Source organism: Manis javanica, chromosome 6 (assembly GCF_040802235.1).
Source record: "Manis javanica isolate MJ-LG chromosome 6, MJ_LKY, whole genome shotgun sequence".
NCBI classification, from domain to species: domain Eukaryota; kingdom Metazoa; phylum Chordata; class Mammalia; order Pholidota; family Manidae; genus Manis; species Manis javanica.
This window is the reverse complement of record NC_133161.1, coordinates 49,724,848-49,740,362: the sequence shown is the minus strand read 5'-3', so window position 1 is coordinate 49,740,362 and position 15,515 is coordinate 49,724,848. Positions and strand designations below refer to the sequence as shown.

Below are 15,515 nucleotides of genomic sequence, written 5' to 3'. Positions count from 1 at the left end.
CATTAAAAAATCATTATCTGTGATTTTGTTTTTAATTACCTTAAGACTTATGATCACATAATTTACAGACTTGTGCTATATCTCTGCTAATCCTATTGATTTAGCAAAAGCACCATTACCATACTTGTACAGTGACTCTACAGTTGTTCTGAATAGCTGTTTAAAAGATAATCCTGAAATTATAATGTATTCTCACTTTAATAAAGAGTTCACAAGCAAAGTTTGCTGCTATATCCTGTCACACTCAATTTTAAAAACATATAACCTGGTTAAGACTAAAATGTGAGAAGTGTTAAATATTCTTTATTTAATATCATACATAAACCACACTAAAATGCCTTTCATTAAGTAAAAGGCAACATTTTAGATACAGCTTATTTTAATTAAATTGGCATAGTCAAAGACAAAAAGATAGTGGACATTGTCAACTTATCTTCAGCCCTTGCCTTTAATAGGCTAATGAACACAACTTGAAACACAGGTGAGTCTTGCTGTTCTTTGAGACAATGAGGGTATTTCTTCAGTATTTAAATATATTAATACAACCAGTTATATAAATCTAAATATAAAACCAACCTCTTACAGGCTTTGAGATGGTATTCACTGTCCCTGTGAAAGTTGAACATTAATAATAAAATCCAATCATATCTTTGGAAGGGGAAAACTGTGACCACACTTGCTGAACCAGAATTACTATCACGGTTCAAAAACCTGATCATATTCATCTAACCACAAGCCAATCTTATTTAAGTCAGGACTGTCCAAAAGAAACATTCTACCATTCATGATCTGAACTCTGGTGTATGAGACCAATTTAAATATATGGTGTAAATAAAAAAGGTCATGAGACATTTCGGTTTTGTAATAAATAAGGCAGTGGCCACCTATTACTCCTTAGTAGCTGTTTTGAGATAAGCTATCAAGTCGGCCCTTTCTGATGACTTCTTAATGCCAGCGAAGATCATTTTTGTTCCAGGGATGTACTTCTTGGGATTCTCCAAATACTCCATCAGTGTCTCATCTCCCCAGGTGATGCCTAAACAAGGAGGGATGTACTGTTAAGTATTTTACACTCCCAAAAAAGGTTTTACTATAAGTCACACTCATGTCATTTCTATTTCAGTTGTTTAACAACTGTCCCCCTCTTACCTTTGTTCTTGTTGGCATCTGTGTAAGAAAATCCAGGGGCCTGACCTGTCTTTCGCCCAAACAGACCATGGAGGTTTGGCCCAGTCTTGTGCTTGCCTCCCTTTTCCACAGTATGGCACTGGGCACATTTCTGAACAAAAATCTTCTTGCCCTTCTCAACGTCACCCATTTTTAAACCTAAAAACGAAACACTGAATTTATTAATTTCTTCCTTAAAGTAAAAATACAGTGCAAACCAGTATCAATTATTTCTCTAGTCAATTACTAATTAATTGCAAATCTATGACAAGTATCAGGTTTCACTTAGTACACATGCAGTAGAGTCTTTAATCCCCAAAACACTGTGTGGAAGGAGAGCTGCCTTAAAGACGGTTAAAGAGCAAGTAAGCAGTGGGAACCCTAAGCTCAAAACTGTTTCAAGATAAGGTCAAGGTCACAAAAAGTCACAAACCGCTATCACATTAAACCAAAACCACCAAAATCTCAATGTAATGTCTAATTATTTATTTATACTACAGTTTAAAGCCACATCCAACAGCGTAAAATATATTTAAAAAAAAAAGATAAAGGTCTTGGGTGACTCATCCTGGTTACGTCACTTTAGACTGCCTTGCAGTGGGTGGTAAGGAAGTAGCAGGCTGCGAGGGCGTCCAGGTACCCACATCTTCCAGCTCTGCCATCTCTGGGGTCGACCATGAGGTCACCCATCCAGGCCGGTTTCAAGGAGACTGTGATGAAACCTACCTTCCTGAGATGCCTGAGCAGGTTAAGAGAGGAAGCGACAGGTGACCAGGAAAAGTAATGACCCCTTATTGGAGGAGCAGCAGGTGTACTTTCTTTGAGAAGGAATGAAGTGCTGCGCAGCGTCTTTCCCGCTCCCGCCCTCACCCGGGGAAGTCTTGTGTGTCATTTCCACAGCCCTTCAGCCCCGACAATGGGAGAGCCACATCTCAGTCGCCTCCGAGCTTTGGAGGCCCTACCCGAGTCCATGCCTCTGTCTAGTTGGGTTCCGCCTCATTTCAAGCCGCAGCCCACCGGGTTCTGGCTGGCCGGTCTCCCGGCCCTGCATGCCCCGGTGGGCGCCACGTGGAGACCCCCGGCGCGGCCTCAGCTCTTCGTGCGCCCCACCGGCAGGTGCGTGCCCCTATGGCTCAGCCTCCCGCCTGCGGCAGTTTCCGCACCTTATACTCACCGCTTTCTTCGCGCGCGATACGAATGTTCCCACTCGCAAACCGGACGTCCCACTCTCTAAGTCCCAAGGACACACCGGCCCGCGCCTATGTACCGGTGTTAGTGCAACCGAACTCGCTCCGCCCTTTTGCCGCCGACATGAAACCACGCCGACTGATAAGCAGTGACGTTTCTGCGCCTCATTGGCTCCAACTTCCAGGGTCTGGGTCAGCGACCTGCGCGCGCATCCCCGCTAGCAGTGTAGGGTGTGCTGCGTGGATGCCCTTCCCCTAGAGGCCTTTCTTGCCCCGCAGTTACGACAGGCCGTTGGACGTACGACGTCGAGGTGGTGCCGGGAGAAGCTGACATCAGCCTCCGGACTTTGTGTGCATGCGTACGCTGACGAGGAGGGTGGAGAGGAGTCGCGTGGTGCATCTAGTGTGTTACCCTGCAAAGGTAACAGCTATTGAGTTCTTTCGCGTAATACGCTGTCAGAGGGATGTTCCGTCTACTTGATGGGAGACGCCCCAACCTTGACGCACCTACAGGACTGGCTACCAGCGCTTCAGCTGACGAACTTTACCCGGACTGGGTCGTACGTCCTCAGCTGGTGCCAGCTGCACCCCGGAGGGATAGCCTGGAACCAGGAGTTACAAGAGTTGGACCGGAACACCTAGCCTTGTACTTGTTTCGCCTCCACCTTGTTTAAGTCATTATCTTAAAAATCTTCCCTTGATGGACACCTCAAGACTGGGGAAGGTGCTGCAGTGGCGGCAGAGACTGGGTTATAGCTCTGGCACCTCACCAGCCTACTGCTTTTCTGCCAGCACCCGTCTCTCCCTCGCGCTTGTGCGCAGAAAGAACAAGGAGAGTTTGCAAGTAGCATCTATGAAGAAACATTTTTACATCTTTTGGAAATCTAGAGAGGATTTGCACTCCATCTAACCTAGGTGGAAATAGTGTGCTAGTAAGCACTGCCGTATTCATTCAGTCAGGTATTTCTTTAACGCATATTATGTACCTGGAGTAAATCAGTGAGGACACAGGTGGAGTTTACATACTAGCAACCGTCCTCCCGCCCCCAATTTAAATATAGATACTGGGAGGCTGACCTAGATTGCCTTAGACCCCTTCTAAACCACTGGTCCTGTGACTTCTGCTCAAGACCACTCATCTCCTGATATGACTGGATTATTTCTAGCGTCTTCTGTGTCCTGACGTCCAGTTCCCCTCTCTCTAGTCTCATATACTACTACCACGAAAGTGTGCTACAAGACAGAGCAGAATTTGTCGTAAGACGTACTTAAGACCTGATGTGGCTTTAGGAAGGGACCAGATAGTGAGCATTTAGCTGTACTCCTGAAGTAGGCTTATTTGGCTAACCAAGTTTTTAAGACCAAACTTAGCAACACCATACAAATTCAACCTGTAATTTTGAAGCTAAGTACTGATGTCATCCATATCCAAAGAATGTATGGTCCTTAAATAGGTAATTGTTCTCTCAAAATCTTATGTGTTTGTGGTATCAAAGTTATTAGTTATCTTTCATAAAGGAGTTAACTTAAGATGTGTATCAGCGATGGGCTGATATTGCAGATCATGTAGATGTAACAATAAATCAATTGGCCAAACAAATTGATTGACGTATTTCAGGTTTATTCCCATGAGAGGAGAATAGCAAATGGAAAGTTCTTAGTACTTTTAACTAAGGAAATTGTGGATAGAGTCTTGTTATTGAAAGTAATGGGAAGATGAGGAGAAAGAAAGAATAACAAAGTGGACACTTGGCACTTTACTGTAGTAAAGCAGATACCGTAAATTAGGAGTTACAATATCTGTGTATTCAAGTTCAAAAGAGATTCACAGTACTTGAGAAAATGAGTTGAGAAAATAATATTCTGCAGGTTGTTTTGTTTCATATTCATATATTTGTTCCCTCTACCTCCATCTTATCCCGTTGGATGGATAGTAGCTGGTAAGGCACGTATAGGTATTGTTAAAAAACAAATGCCTCAAATTTCTTCTTCTAGCAACATAATGGATGAGATATTAAAAAAGATCCTCCTCATGAAAAAACTTTAGTAAGATACCCCCTACCCCACCCAAATCAAAACATGTAATGAGGTCATAAGAAAGTAAAGGAAATCTGGTTGGAGGCAGGAGTGAGATGGCGAACTAGAACTGAAAATGAATGTGATAAGCATGAGCTGACTCTAGGGCCACTTTAGGAACTTCTGCTAAAGTAAAAGCTTTAGGCTTTAAGAGCAGCTCAGCTGTAAGTAAAGCTCACACAGGGTGGGAGTCTAGGGGTAGGTAGAAAGGGAAGGTTGGCTGAGGCCCCTGTATAATGCTGGAACACTTAAATCTAAAGTGTAAAATGCAGGCTGCTCCCTGGCAAGGCGAAAAACTGGGTTAGTCTTGACTGGCTTGGCCTTCGGTATTGGATGGGAGGAAGAAGTTCCCCTGAGAAGTCATACCAAAGACCTACCCTCATGCAGGGTTAGGGTTTGATTTTACTCTGCCTGCATTGTCTGAGTAACCTCTGGCTGAAAAACTTAACCAAGTAGTTGTGAATGGGCAATGTGTTCTGGTGTCTGGTAGAGACAAACACAGGTCTCCAGAGGAGTATCTCAACCCGGCTCCTTAGGATTCCCACACTCTCAAGAAACACCAAGCATGCAATCATAGTGGAAGACAACAAAGGACCAATTATACCTCTAAAGGGCTGTAGGTATTGCAATTATTAGATATCATTGGGGAAGTAAAAGTCTTACCAACAGAGACTGCTTCTTGCTGCTATATTAAGAAAGGAAACTTGTTCATTATTGAGTAAGCACAAAGACATAGTTGTATATAGGTAATCCACAAGAAACTACCAAATCAGAATAAAATCTCACAGTTAACATAGCTAATTATGATCATTTTCTACCATGCTGTCTGTAGCTAGGCTTTAGGATTGAGAGTGTCCTATTTCCTGTTTCACAGCATGGTTATCACTTGTTATTTGGCTTAATGGTAACCTGTTTTCCATAGGAGGACTTGACGTCACAGTTTGTGGCCAGATCCTTTATGGTTTGGTCTTTGTTTTTGCACATTCCTTCACCCTAAGTTCACCTTGGGATAGTCGTTTGCTTAATTAGTTGCCCTCATCCAAACACATAATAAAACTTATTTTCCTGAGAACAAAATGGTTATGCCTACATTAATCTCCCAAGGTGAAGCTCTGTTTTCCTAGGTGTTTGTATTTCAGAAGGGATGAAGCCCAGATCTCTGAGAGATTTATTTACATTCTGAAAGGTTAGAGTGAGGACTCTGCCCTTTTAAGAGTTTTCCTATTAAAAGTAGGAAAGGGGGAAATGGTCTTGTTTGGCCTTTTAAACTGGAAAAGTAATTCTTATTTACCTTCACAATGTATATATGAAATGATGTTTAAAACATTTAGATAAAGAAATGCAGGAAACAAAAGCATTTGCAATGAACATGGACTACCAAAAACAAACAGATGGATTTTAAAAAGAGCCAAAGATAACTTCTAGAAATGAAAATTATAATCATTAAAACAAAGTACATATAATATGATAAATTTTTTTATAAGCTTGAGGACAAGCGAAACCAAGCCATATAGATAGAAGTGTGTGTGTGTGTGTGTATATATATATACACACACATAGAAAACATGTATGTAATACATATACATGCACACAACTAAGCCATAAATATATACATATATATATAGAGAGAGAGGGAGTGCCGTAGCTATAAAATGCATACTGTAATTTTAAGAGGGCAGGCAAGGGAATTGAATGAGGAGAAATATATAAGTAGATATACTTGATAATATTTTAGTGATTGGATTATAGATTTATTGGTTTTAAAATATGTAACATAGGTAAATAAAATATGGCTGACATTTTCACATTAAAGATTTAAAAGAATGGGCCATAAAACAGATTGAAAAACAAGTTAAAAAAGACACTGAAAAATTAATGAACTGGAAGGTAGATTTGAAGAAATTAATCAATACAATATAAAGAAAAAAGTGGTAGAATATATAAAAGAAATATTAGAGAAGTTAGGAGAATAAGGAGGTAAGCATAAACCTATTGAGAGTTTCAGAAAGATAAAATGGAAAAAACTGGGGAGAGGCCTGCATTTGAAAAAAAGTCTGAGAATTTACCAGAACTGATATATTTAAGTATCAGATTTGGTAAGCACAATGAATGCCAAATAGGATAAACAAAATTGACATTAAGATACATGTTGGAACATCAGAATCCATGTGACAAAGAGAAGTATTTAAAATAACCAAATATAAAAGCAATTATCTACTAAAAAAGATCTCTAATTGACTCTGCATATTTTTTTTAATCAACAATGAAAACGAAGTCAGTAGAGTAACTGAACAGTAGAGTACAATAAATTAAAACAGTAAAAATAGAAGTCATTAGCATCCTCAGTGGTTGAAAAAGTAGTTGTCAAGTCAAAATTTACAGTCTAGTTAAATTTCCATTCAAGAATGGGGGCAAAAATATTTACAGAAAAAAAGGTGAGAGTTTACCACTGCAGCTCCAAACACAGATATTTATTAGGTTACGATTTCTAAAGGTCAGAAATCTGGAAGCAGCTAAAGTGGGTTCTGGTTCTGGCTAGAGTCTCTTATGAGTTTGCAGTTAAACTGTTGAACATAGATACAGTTATCTGAAGGCTCAAATAGGACTGGAGAATTCAATTCCAAGTTTGCTCACATGGTTGTCAGCCCTAAGTTCTGTTCTGGCTGGAGGCCTCTGGATGGGACTGCTTACAACATGGAAGCTCGTTTCCCCAAACTGGGAAATAAAGAACTCAAGACAGAAGCCAGTCTTTTACAACCTTTTATAATTTTGGAAGTAACAAACCATCACTTCTGCTGTTGGTCACATAGACTAAACCTGGTACAGTGTAGGAGGGTCCTTCACAAGGGTGTAAATACTAAGATGCAGAGCTTATTGGGCACACTGGATGATATATCTACATATCTATTCATCTATAGGTACATAGATTACTTGCTCTTACATATAGAAATGTATGTATTTCCATTTATCTATAAATATCAATTCAGGGCTTGCAAACGTTGTAGAAGCTGGTACATGGTAAACAACCCTTGCTTTAGGTCAACATTTCAAAGGGCTATACCCACAGAGTGAGGGTGAACTGGAAGACAAACAGATTTTCCAAGGTCTGCAGCCTGACTTCTCTTGGGGTTGGCCAAGCAAAATTTGAACATGGAGTAAGGAATCCTGTTACCTACAGGCACTTGGCAGAACCAAATGAAAATTCTCTATGAAAAGGATAATATTAGCCTAGTTCTCAAAGTATTTCTATAAATAAAACTTTCAAATGAACTGTTAAGCAAAGAAAGAAAGATAATTAGATACACAATATGAGTAAGAACCAGCAGAAGCCAGAAAGAGATAAATGGGTCTCCAGATGTTGGTATTATCAGACAGACTGTAAAATGTTTATTATGTTTTAAAATTAGGGCCAGGCTTGTAAACTTTAGAAGGGAACTGGGAAGTATATGTAAAAAAAATGGCATAACATATTTGAAAATGGATCAGATAGAAATTCTGTAACTGAAAAACAATGAAAATTAAGACGAACAGCGATAATGTATAATGTACTTTCGTTATGGAAAATACTGGAAAACCTGGACTGGATCGCTGATGGAAGAACCAAGCGGCACTCGGAGGTCTTGGAGTTTTGAGGTTTATTTTACACCAGCGGGCCTTGAGGGGGGTAATCTCCCAATGTCTTAGCCCTGAGCACAAGCAAGGGGAGCAATTTATATTATTTTGATATGTGGCATTTTGGCATGCGCAGGGCAAAAGAGGAGCCCGGAGGAGGGGAGAAGGGAACTGGGGGTGCTTTGCCAACTGGAGGAAGAAAGCGGTTTGCTGACCTTGATGGCTGTGCTGAATATTTTCCTTATCACTTTAAGTGGAGTCCCAGAGGAGAGTAGAAAGAATGGGATATAAGCAGTATTTGAGTGAAAGGTATCAGTCCATAGATTCAAGAAATCTGGTGATTCCCAATACTGAAAAAAATCAAAGGCAAAGAAAAAATGTAAAAGCAAAATAAGAAAAACAATAACATTCAAAGAATTATTATTAGACTGACAGTTGAGTTCTCTACAGCAACAATGGAAGCCAGAGGACTACATTGGATAGTTTTCATGTACTGAAAGAAAATAACTGCCAAATTAATTCTTTATTTGGCAAAATATCTTAGGAATGAAAGAGAAAGACATTTCAATCAAAAAATGAGTTTATCACCAGCATATCCTTACTGAAGGAAATTCTAAAGGGTGTTCTTTAGATAAAAGGAGAAAGATTACAGATTGAGAGATCAGGGCTGAAAGAAGAAATGGAGCAACAAAATAGGTAAATATATGGTTGAATTCAAATGAACACTGTTCAAATAATCATGTCTTTTGTAGTTGAAATATATACATGACAATAGCAGCATATAGTCAGTAGAAAAGTAGAGTTAAAATATTCTAAGATCCTTGTATTATCCAGGAAGAGGGTATATTTTAGTTTCTAGGGAAACTAGTAACATAACAGAAAAATTGTGTGTATTTTCTAAAGTAATGGAAAAAAATGGAGTGGTTTTTTTTAAAGAGGGAAGGAGAGGGAAAAGTAAGCAGGCAGAGAAAAAATATTATGAAATGATAGAATAAAACGCACATCAGTTATTACATTAAATGAACTAAATTCTGTAGTTATAAAACACCTATTTTCAGATTGGATTTTTCAAAAACATATGCTCTTTACAAATGGTACATCTAAAACATAAGGATACATAATGTTTGAAAGTGAAAGAATGGACTAATAAACACAAACATCTTGTAAGAAAAACCAAGAAAAAAGCACTAAAAATCCATATGAAAAATGACAAATCTTGTAGACACTGAAAAGATAATAAGTATTATTTTAGTGAAAATTTAGATCAAATGAAAAACCCCTTGAAGAATACAACTTACAGAACATAGGAATAAAGAGCAAACTTGAATAGTACTGCAGCTGTTAAAGAAATGGAATCCATAGTTTAAAGCCTTCATGCAAAGAAACTCGAGGCCCAGATGGCTCCAATGGTAAACTATACCAAATATTTAAGGAAGGAATAATCCCAGTAACTTCAGTAAAATTTTCAAAGGACAGAAAAATAATATACTTTTACTATATAGGGACTAGCAGCCTCAATTAATATTATTATCTTATTAAATTTTAAATAATATATTCTCATTCTTCCAAATCCACCTAATTTGTGAATAGACTAAATAGGTGATATAATGAGATATGAAGGAAAAATCACCCCTGGATTTTTCAGGTCTTCAATTGTAGCACTAATACTTGCATGCTTTCTTTACCTCTTTCTTCCAGATGTGGTACTGACTTTATTTTGCAGGGAGAGGCACTCAGATACTTCCACTGGGCTTTTTCTTACTTTATAGGTGAGGGAGCCAAAGCAGGATTCACCAAATGCTAAGTATGTCTATTCAAGAGACACACTCAAGAATGGGAAAATAACCACAGCATGTCTTTGTTCTTATCGGACTCTATCGTTCCTCTACCAAAAGGCACCTTGGGTAAAATCCTCTAAGACTCCTACTGACTGGTGGATCACGGTGGTCTTCTGGGTGCCAGGGATTAGTGTTAGCTCAGCACCAGTGCTTTCATGGTACTTCCCTTTGTGCAGGGCGTTGTTATCCTTTGGCTCCCTTTGATAAAGGCTAGTTGGGAGATTTAGAATAGATACTTGTGGCTTGCAGGGTCTTTCCTTACTTACTTAATCAGTTTCATCCTCAACTGTGCTCAAGAATTGTGACCTAAATCTGGTCTGAATTTTGGCAAGGGATTATGACTCTCCATCCTTTTCAGCTATAACCTTTTTTTGTTGTTGTTATGCAGATCATGTAGACCTAGTGTGCTGCTTATCTGTTTCAATCCTAGGTACCCTAAGAGCAATTAGCCACTGCCAAATATCCCTCGGGATCAAACTGCTCTGATTACCCTTCTGTCCTGCTGCCTATTATAGTAACCATTCACACTTTGCCCCTACAGTTAGGGATGAGCTTTGGCCTTTGAAGCCAGGTATTCCCTTACCCACTTTAAAATGATGGGGCCCATTTTAATGCAGTATCCCCCTCCAGAGGTTATTTTACTGTGTTTTAAACAAGTTTATATTCCTTTCACAAATTTAGTTAACTTCTTTATTGAGCTGTAATTCACATACCATACTATTTACCCACTTTAAATGTACAATTCAGTGGTTTTTAGTATGGGCACAGATAGTGTGCAACCATCACAACAGTTATTTCGAAACATTTTCATCACATAAGAAAAAAAACCCGTGTCTTTAGATACCACTCTTCTATTCCCCTGCCCCAGCCCTGAGCAACTACTAATATACTTTCTGTCTCTATATATTTCCTTATCCTGGATTTTCATATGAATGGAATCATATAGTATGTAGTCTTTTGTGGCTTCCTTCACTTAGTATGTCTTCAAGATTCCTCTGTGTTGTAGCATGTATCAGAACTTCATTCCTTTTTCCTGTGTATTGGTATACCATATTTCATCCATTGAAGGGTATTTGGGTTGTTTCTAATTGAATATTATGAATAAAGCTACTGATTTATTGTATATAGTAGCTTTTATGACTAAAGCTATGAATATTCATGTAAAGGTTTTTGTGTGAACATGTCTTTATTTCTCTGGGATAAATGTCTAGGAGTGCAAATTATGGATCATATGGAAGTTGCATGTTTAGTTTTTATGAAACTGCCAACTTTTCCAGTGCTTACAAGCAATGTATGAGTGATCTAGTTCCTGCACATTCTTGCTGGGATTTGGTGTACTCAATATTTAGCCATTCTATAGGTGTGTAGTGATGTCTCATTGTAGTTTTAATTTGCCTTTCCCTAATGGCTAATGATATTGAACATTTTTTCTTGCTTGCTATCTGCATATCCTCTTTAGTGGAATGTCTGTTCATGTCTTTTACCCATTTTCTAATTGTTTATTTTGTTGTGTTTTTAAAGTTGTTTATGTATTCTAAATATTAGTTCTTTGTCAGATATGTGGTCTGAAAAATATTTTCTCCCAGTCCATAGCATAGTTTTTCATCTCTCTTTTTTTTTAGGGCTTCAACTATTAGTGATTACCATATTTTTTTATTGAAGTATCACTGATATACAATCTTATATTGGTTTCAAGTATATAACACAGTGGTTCACCCCTACTAGTTCAGTTACTATCTGTCAACATGGGAAGATGTTACAGTCATTGGTTATATTTTCCTTGCTGTGCTGCCATCCCTGTGACCAACTTATATTACCCCCCTCATTCTCCTCACCACCCACCCACCCCAACCCTCCCCCATGGTGACCACCAGTCACTTCCCAGCATCTAAGTCTACTGCTATTTTGTTTATTTTTTTTATATTCCACAAATAAGTGAAATCATATGGTACTTGTCTTTCTCCACCTCGCTTATTTCACTGAGCATAATACCCCCTAGGTCCATCCATGTTGTTGCAAATGGCAACAGAAATTTTTGTTCTGCTGATGGTGTCCTTTGCTGTACAGAAGCTTTTTAGCTTGATGTAGTCCCATTTGTTCATTTTTTATTTTGTTTCCCTTGCCTGAGGAGATGCATTCAGGAAAAATCTGCTCATGTTTATATTCAGGAGATTTTTGCTTATGTTTTCTTCTAAGAGTTTTATGGTTTCATGACTTACATTCACATCTTTGATCCATTTCGAGTTTACTTTTGTGTCTGGACTTAGACAATAATCCAGTTTCTTTCTCTTACATGTAGCTGTTCAGTTTTCCCAACACCAGTTGTTGAAGAGGCTGTCTTTTTCCCACTGTATAATCATGACTCCTTTATCTTATGTTAATTGACCATATATGTGTGAGTTTATATCTGGGCTGTCTATTCTGTTCCATTGATCTATTCTTGTGTCAGTACCAAACTGTTTTCATTACTGTAGCTTTGTAGTAAAGCTTGAAGTGAGGGAGTGGAGTCCCCCCAGCTTTGTTCTTTTTTCTCAGGATTGCTTTGGCTATTTGGGGGTCTTTTGTGGTTCTACATTAATTTTAGAACTGTTCTAGTTTGTTGAAAAATGCTGCTGGTATTTTGATAGAAAATGCATTGAATCTGTACACTGCTTTGGGCAGGATGACCATTTTGACAATATTAATTCTTCCTATCCATGAGCACGGGATAGATTTCCATTTATTTGTTTCTTCTTTAATTTCTCTCATGAGTGTTGTACAGTTTTCAAAGTATAGGTCTTTTACGTCCTTGGTTATGCTTATTCCTGGGCATTTTATTCCTTTTTTTTTTTTGCTTTTGGATGTCAAAAAAAAAGAAGAACTGTCTCTTCATATCCTCTGCCCATTTGTTAATTGGGTTATTTGCTTTTTGGGTGTTGAGGAGTGTAAGTTCTTTATGTATTTTGGATGTTAACCCCTTGTTGGATTTGTCATTTACAAATATATTCTCCCATACTATAGATTTTTTATTTTTATTAAGGTTATTGATATACACTCTTATGAAGGTTTCACATGAAAAAAACAATGTGGTTACTACATTTACCCATATTATCAAGTCCCCACCCATACCCCAATGCAGTCAACTGTCCATCAGTGTAGCAAGATGCCACAGATTCACTGTTTCCCTTCTCTGTGCTACACTGTTTTCCCTGAGATCCCCCACACCATGTATACTAAACATAATACCCCTCAATCCCCTTATGCCTCCCTCCCCACCTGCCCTCCTAAACCCCTCCCTTTGGTAACCACTAGTTCCTTCTTGGAGTCTCTGAGTCTGCTGCTATTTTGTTCCATCAGTTTTGCTTTGTTGTTATACTCCACAATTGAGGGAAATCATTTGGCACTTGTCTTTCCCCACCTGGCTTATTCACTGAGCAAAATGTCCTCCAGCTCCATCCATGTTGTTGCAAATGGTAGGCTTTGTTTCTTTCTTATGGCTGAATAGTATTCCATTATGTATATGTACCACATCTTTATCCATTCATCTACTTATGGACACTTAGGTTGCTTCCATATCTTGGCTATTGTAAATAGTGCTGCTATAAACATAGGAGTGCATATGTCTTTTTGAATCTGAGAAGTTGTATTCTTTGGGTAAATTCCAAGGAGTGGGATTCCTGGGTCAAATGATATTTCTATTTTTAGTTTTTTGAGGAACCTCCATATTGCTTTCCACAATGGTTGAACAAGCTTACATTGCCACCAGCAGTGTAGGAGGGTTCCCCTTTCTCCACATCCTTGCCAGCATTTGTTGTGCTTAGTCTTTTTGATGCTGGCCATCCTTACTGGTGTGAGGTGATATCTCATTGTGGTTTTAATTTGCATTTTCCTGATGATTAATGATGTGGAGCATCTTTTCTGTGTCTGTTGGCCATCTGAATTTCTTCTTGGGAGAACTGTCTCTTCATATCCTCTGCCCATTTGTTAATTGGATTATTTGCTTTTTGGGTGTTGAGGAGTGTAAGTTCTTTATGTATTTTGAATATTAACCCCTTGTTGGATTTGTCACTTACAAATATATTCTCCCATACTGTAGGATGCCTTTTTGTTTTGTTAATGGTGTCCTTTGCTGTACAGAAAGTTTTTAGTTTTATGTAGTCCCATGAGTGCATTTTTGCTTTTGTTTCCCTTGCTCAAGGAGCTGCATTCAGGAAGAAGTTGCTCATGCTTCTATTCAGGAGATTTTGCCTATGTTTTCCTCTAAGAGTTTTACGGTTTCATGACTTACATTTAGGTCTTTGATCCATTTTGAGTTTACTTTTATGTATGGGGTTAAACAATAATCCAGTTTCATTCTCTTGCATTTAGCTGTCCAGTTTTGCAAACACCAGCTGTTGAAGATGCTGTCATTTCCCCATTGTATGTCCATGGCTCCTTTATCATATATTAATTGACCATATGTGGTTGGGTTTATATCAGGTCTCTCTAGTCTGTTCCATTGGTTGGTCTCTAGTCTGGTCCAATTACTAAATTGTCTTGACTACTGTGGCTTTGTAGTAGAGCTTGAAGTTGGGATAATCCCCCTAGCTTTATTCTTCCTTCTTAGGATTGCTTTGACTATTTGGGGTCTTTTGTGGCTCCATATGAATTTTAGAACTATTTGCTTTAGTTCACTGAAGAATGCTGTTGGGATTTTGATAGGAATTGCATTGAATCTGTGCTTTGCTTTAGGCAGGATGGCCATTTTGACAATATTAATTCTTCCTATCCATGAGCATGGGATGTGTTTCCATTTATTGGTATCTTCTTTACTTTTCTCTCATGAGTACCTTGTAGATTTCAGAGTATAGGTCTTTCACTTCTTTGGTTAGGTTTATTCCTAGGTATTTTATTCTTTTTGATGCAACTGTGAATGGAATTGTTTTCCTGATTTCTCTCTCTGCTAGTTCATTGTTGGTATATAGGAATGCTGCAGATTTCAGTGTATTTTGTATCCTGCAAACTTTGCTGAATTCAGATATTATATATAGTAGTTTCAGAGTGGATTCTTTAGGGTTTTTTATGTACAATGTCATGTCATCTGCAAATAGTGACAGTTTAACTTCTTCCTTGCCATCTGGATGCCTTTTATTTCTTTGTGTTGTCTGATTGCCATGGTTAGGACCTCCAGTACTATGTTGAATAGAAGTGGGGAGAGTGGGCTGGGCATCCTTGTCTTGTTCCCAATCTTAGAGGAAAAGCTTTCAGCTTCTCACTGTTAAGTATGATGTTGGCTGTGGGTCTGTCATATATGGCCTTTATTGAGGTACTTGCCCTCTATACCCATTTTGTTGAGAGTTTTTATCATGAATGGATGTTAAATTTTGTCAAATGCTTTTTCAGCATCTATGGAGATGATCATGTGGTTTTTGTCCTTTTTGTTGATGTGGTGGATGATGTTAATGGATTTTTGAATGTTGCACCATCCTTGCATCTCTGGAATAAATCCTACTTGATCATGAGGGATGATCTTTTTTATGTATTTTTGAATTTGGTTTGCTAAAAATTTGTTGAGTATTTTTGCATCTATGTTCATCAGCAATATTTGTCTGTAATTTTCTTTTTTTGTGGTGTCTTCGCCTGGTTTTGGTATTAGAGTGATGCCTGCCTCATAGAA

General features: G+C 38.4%; 1 protein-coding gene across 2 annotated transcripts; it reads right to left on the bottom strand.

The window, feature by feature from the left end:
* Nucleotides 1-281: 281 nt before the first annotated feature.
* Nucleotides 282-2,496, bottom strand: CYCS (cytochrome c, somatic). Of its 2 annotated transcripts, none has more exons than XM_036990538.2 (3): nucleotides 2,342-2,496; nucleotides 1,150-1,326; nucleotides 282-1,036 (listed from the first exon to the last, which is right to left on the bottom strand). In XM_036990538.2, exons 2-3 carry the CDS (start codon nucleotides 1,316-1,318, stop codon nucleotides 888-890), a joined length of 318 nt encoding a protein of 105 aa, XP_036846433.1. In that variant the 5' UTR covers nucleotides 1,319-1,326; nucleotides 2,342-2,496; the 3' UTR covers nucleotides 282-887. The 2 variants fall into 2 exon arrangements, with proteins under 2 accessions (XP_036846433.1, XP_036846434.1); XM_036990539.2 differs by having other exon boundaries at nucleotides 2,331-2,474.
* Between the last annotated feature and the right edge of the window lie 13,019 nt (nucleotides 2,497-15,515).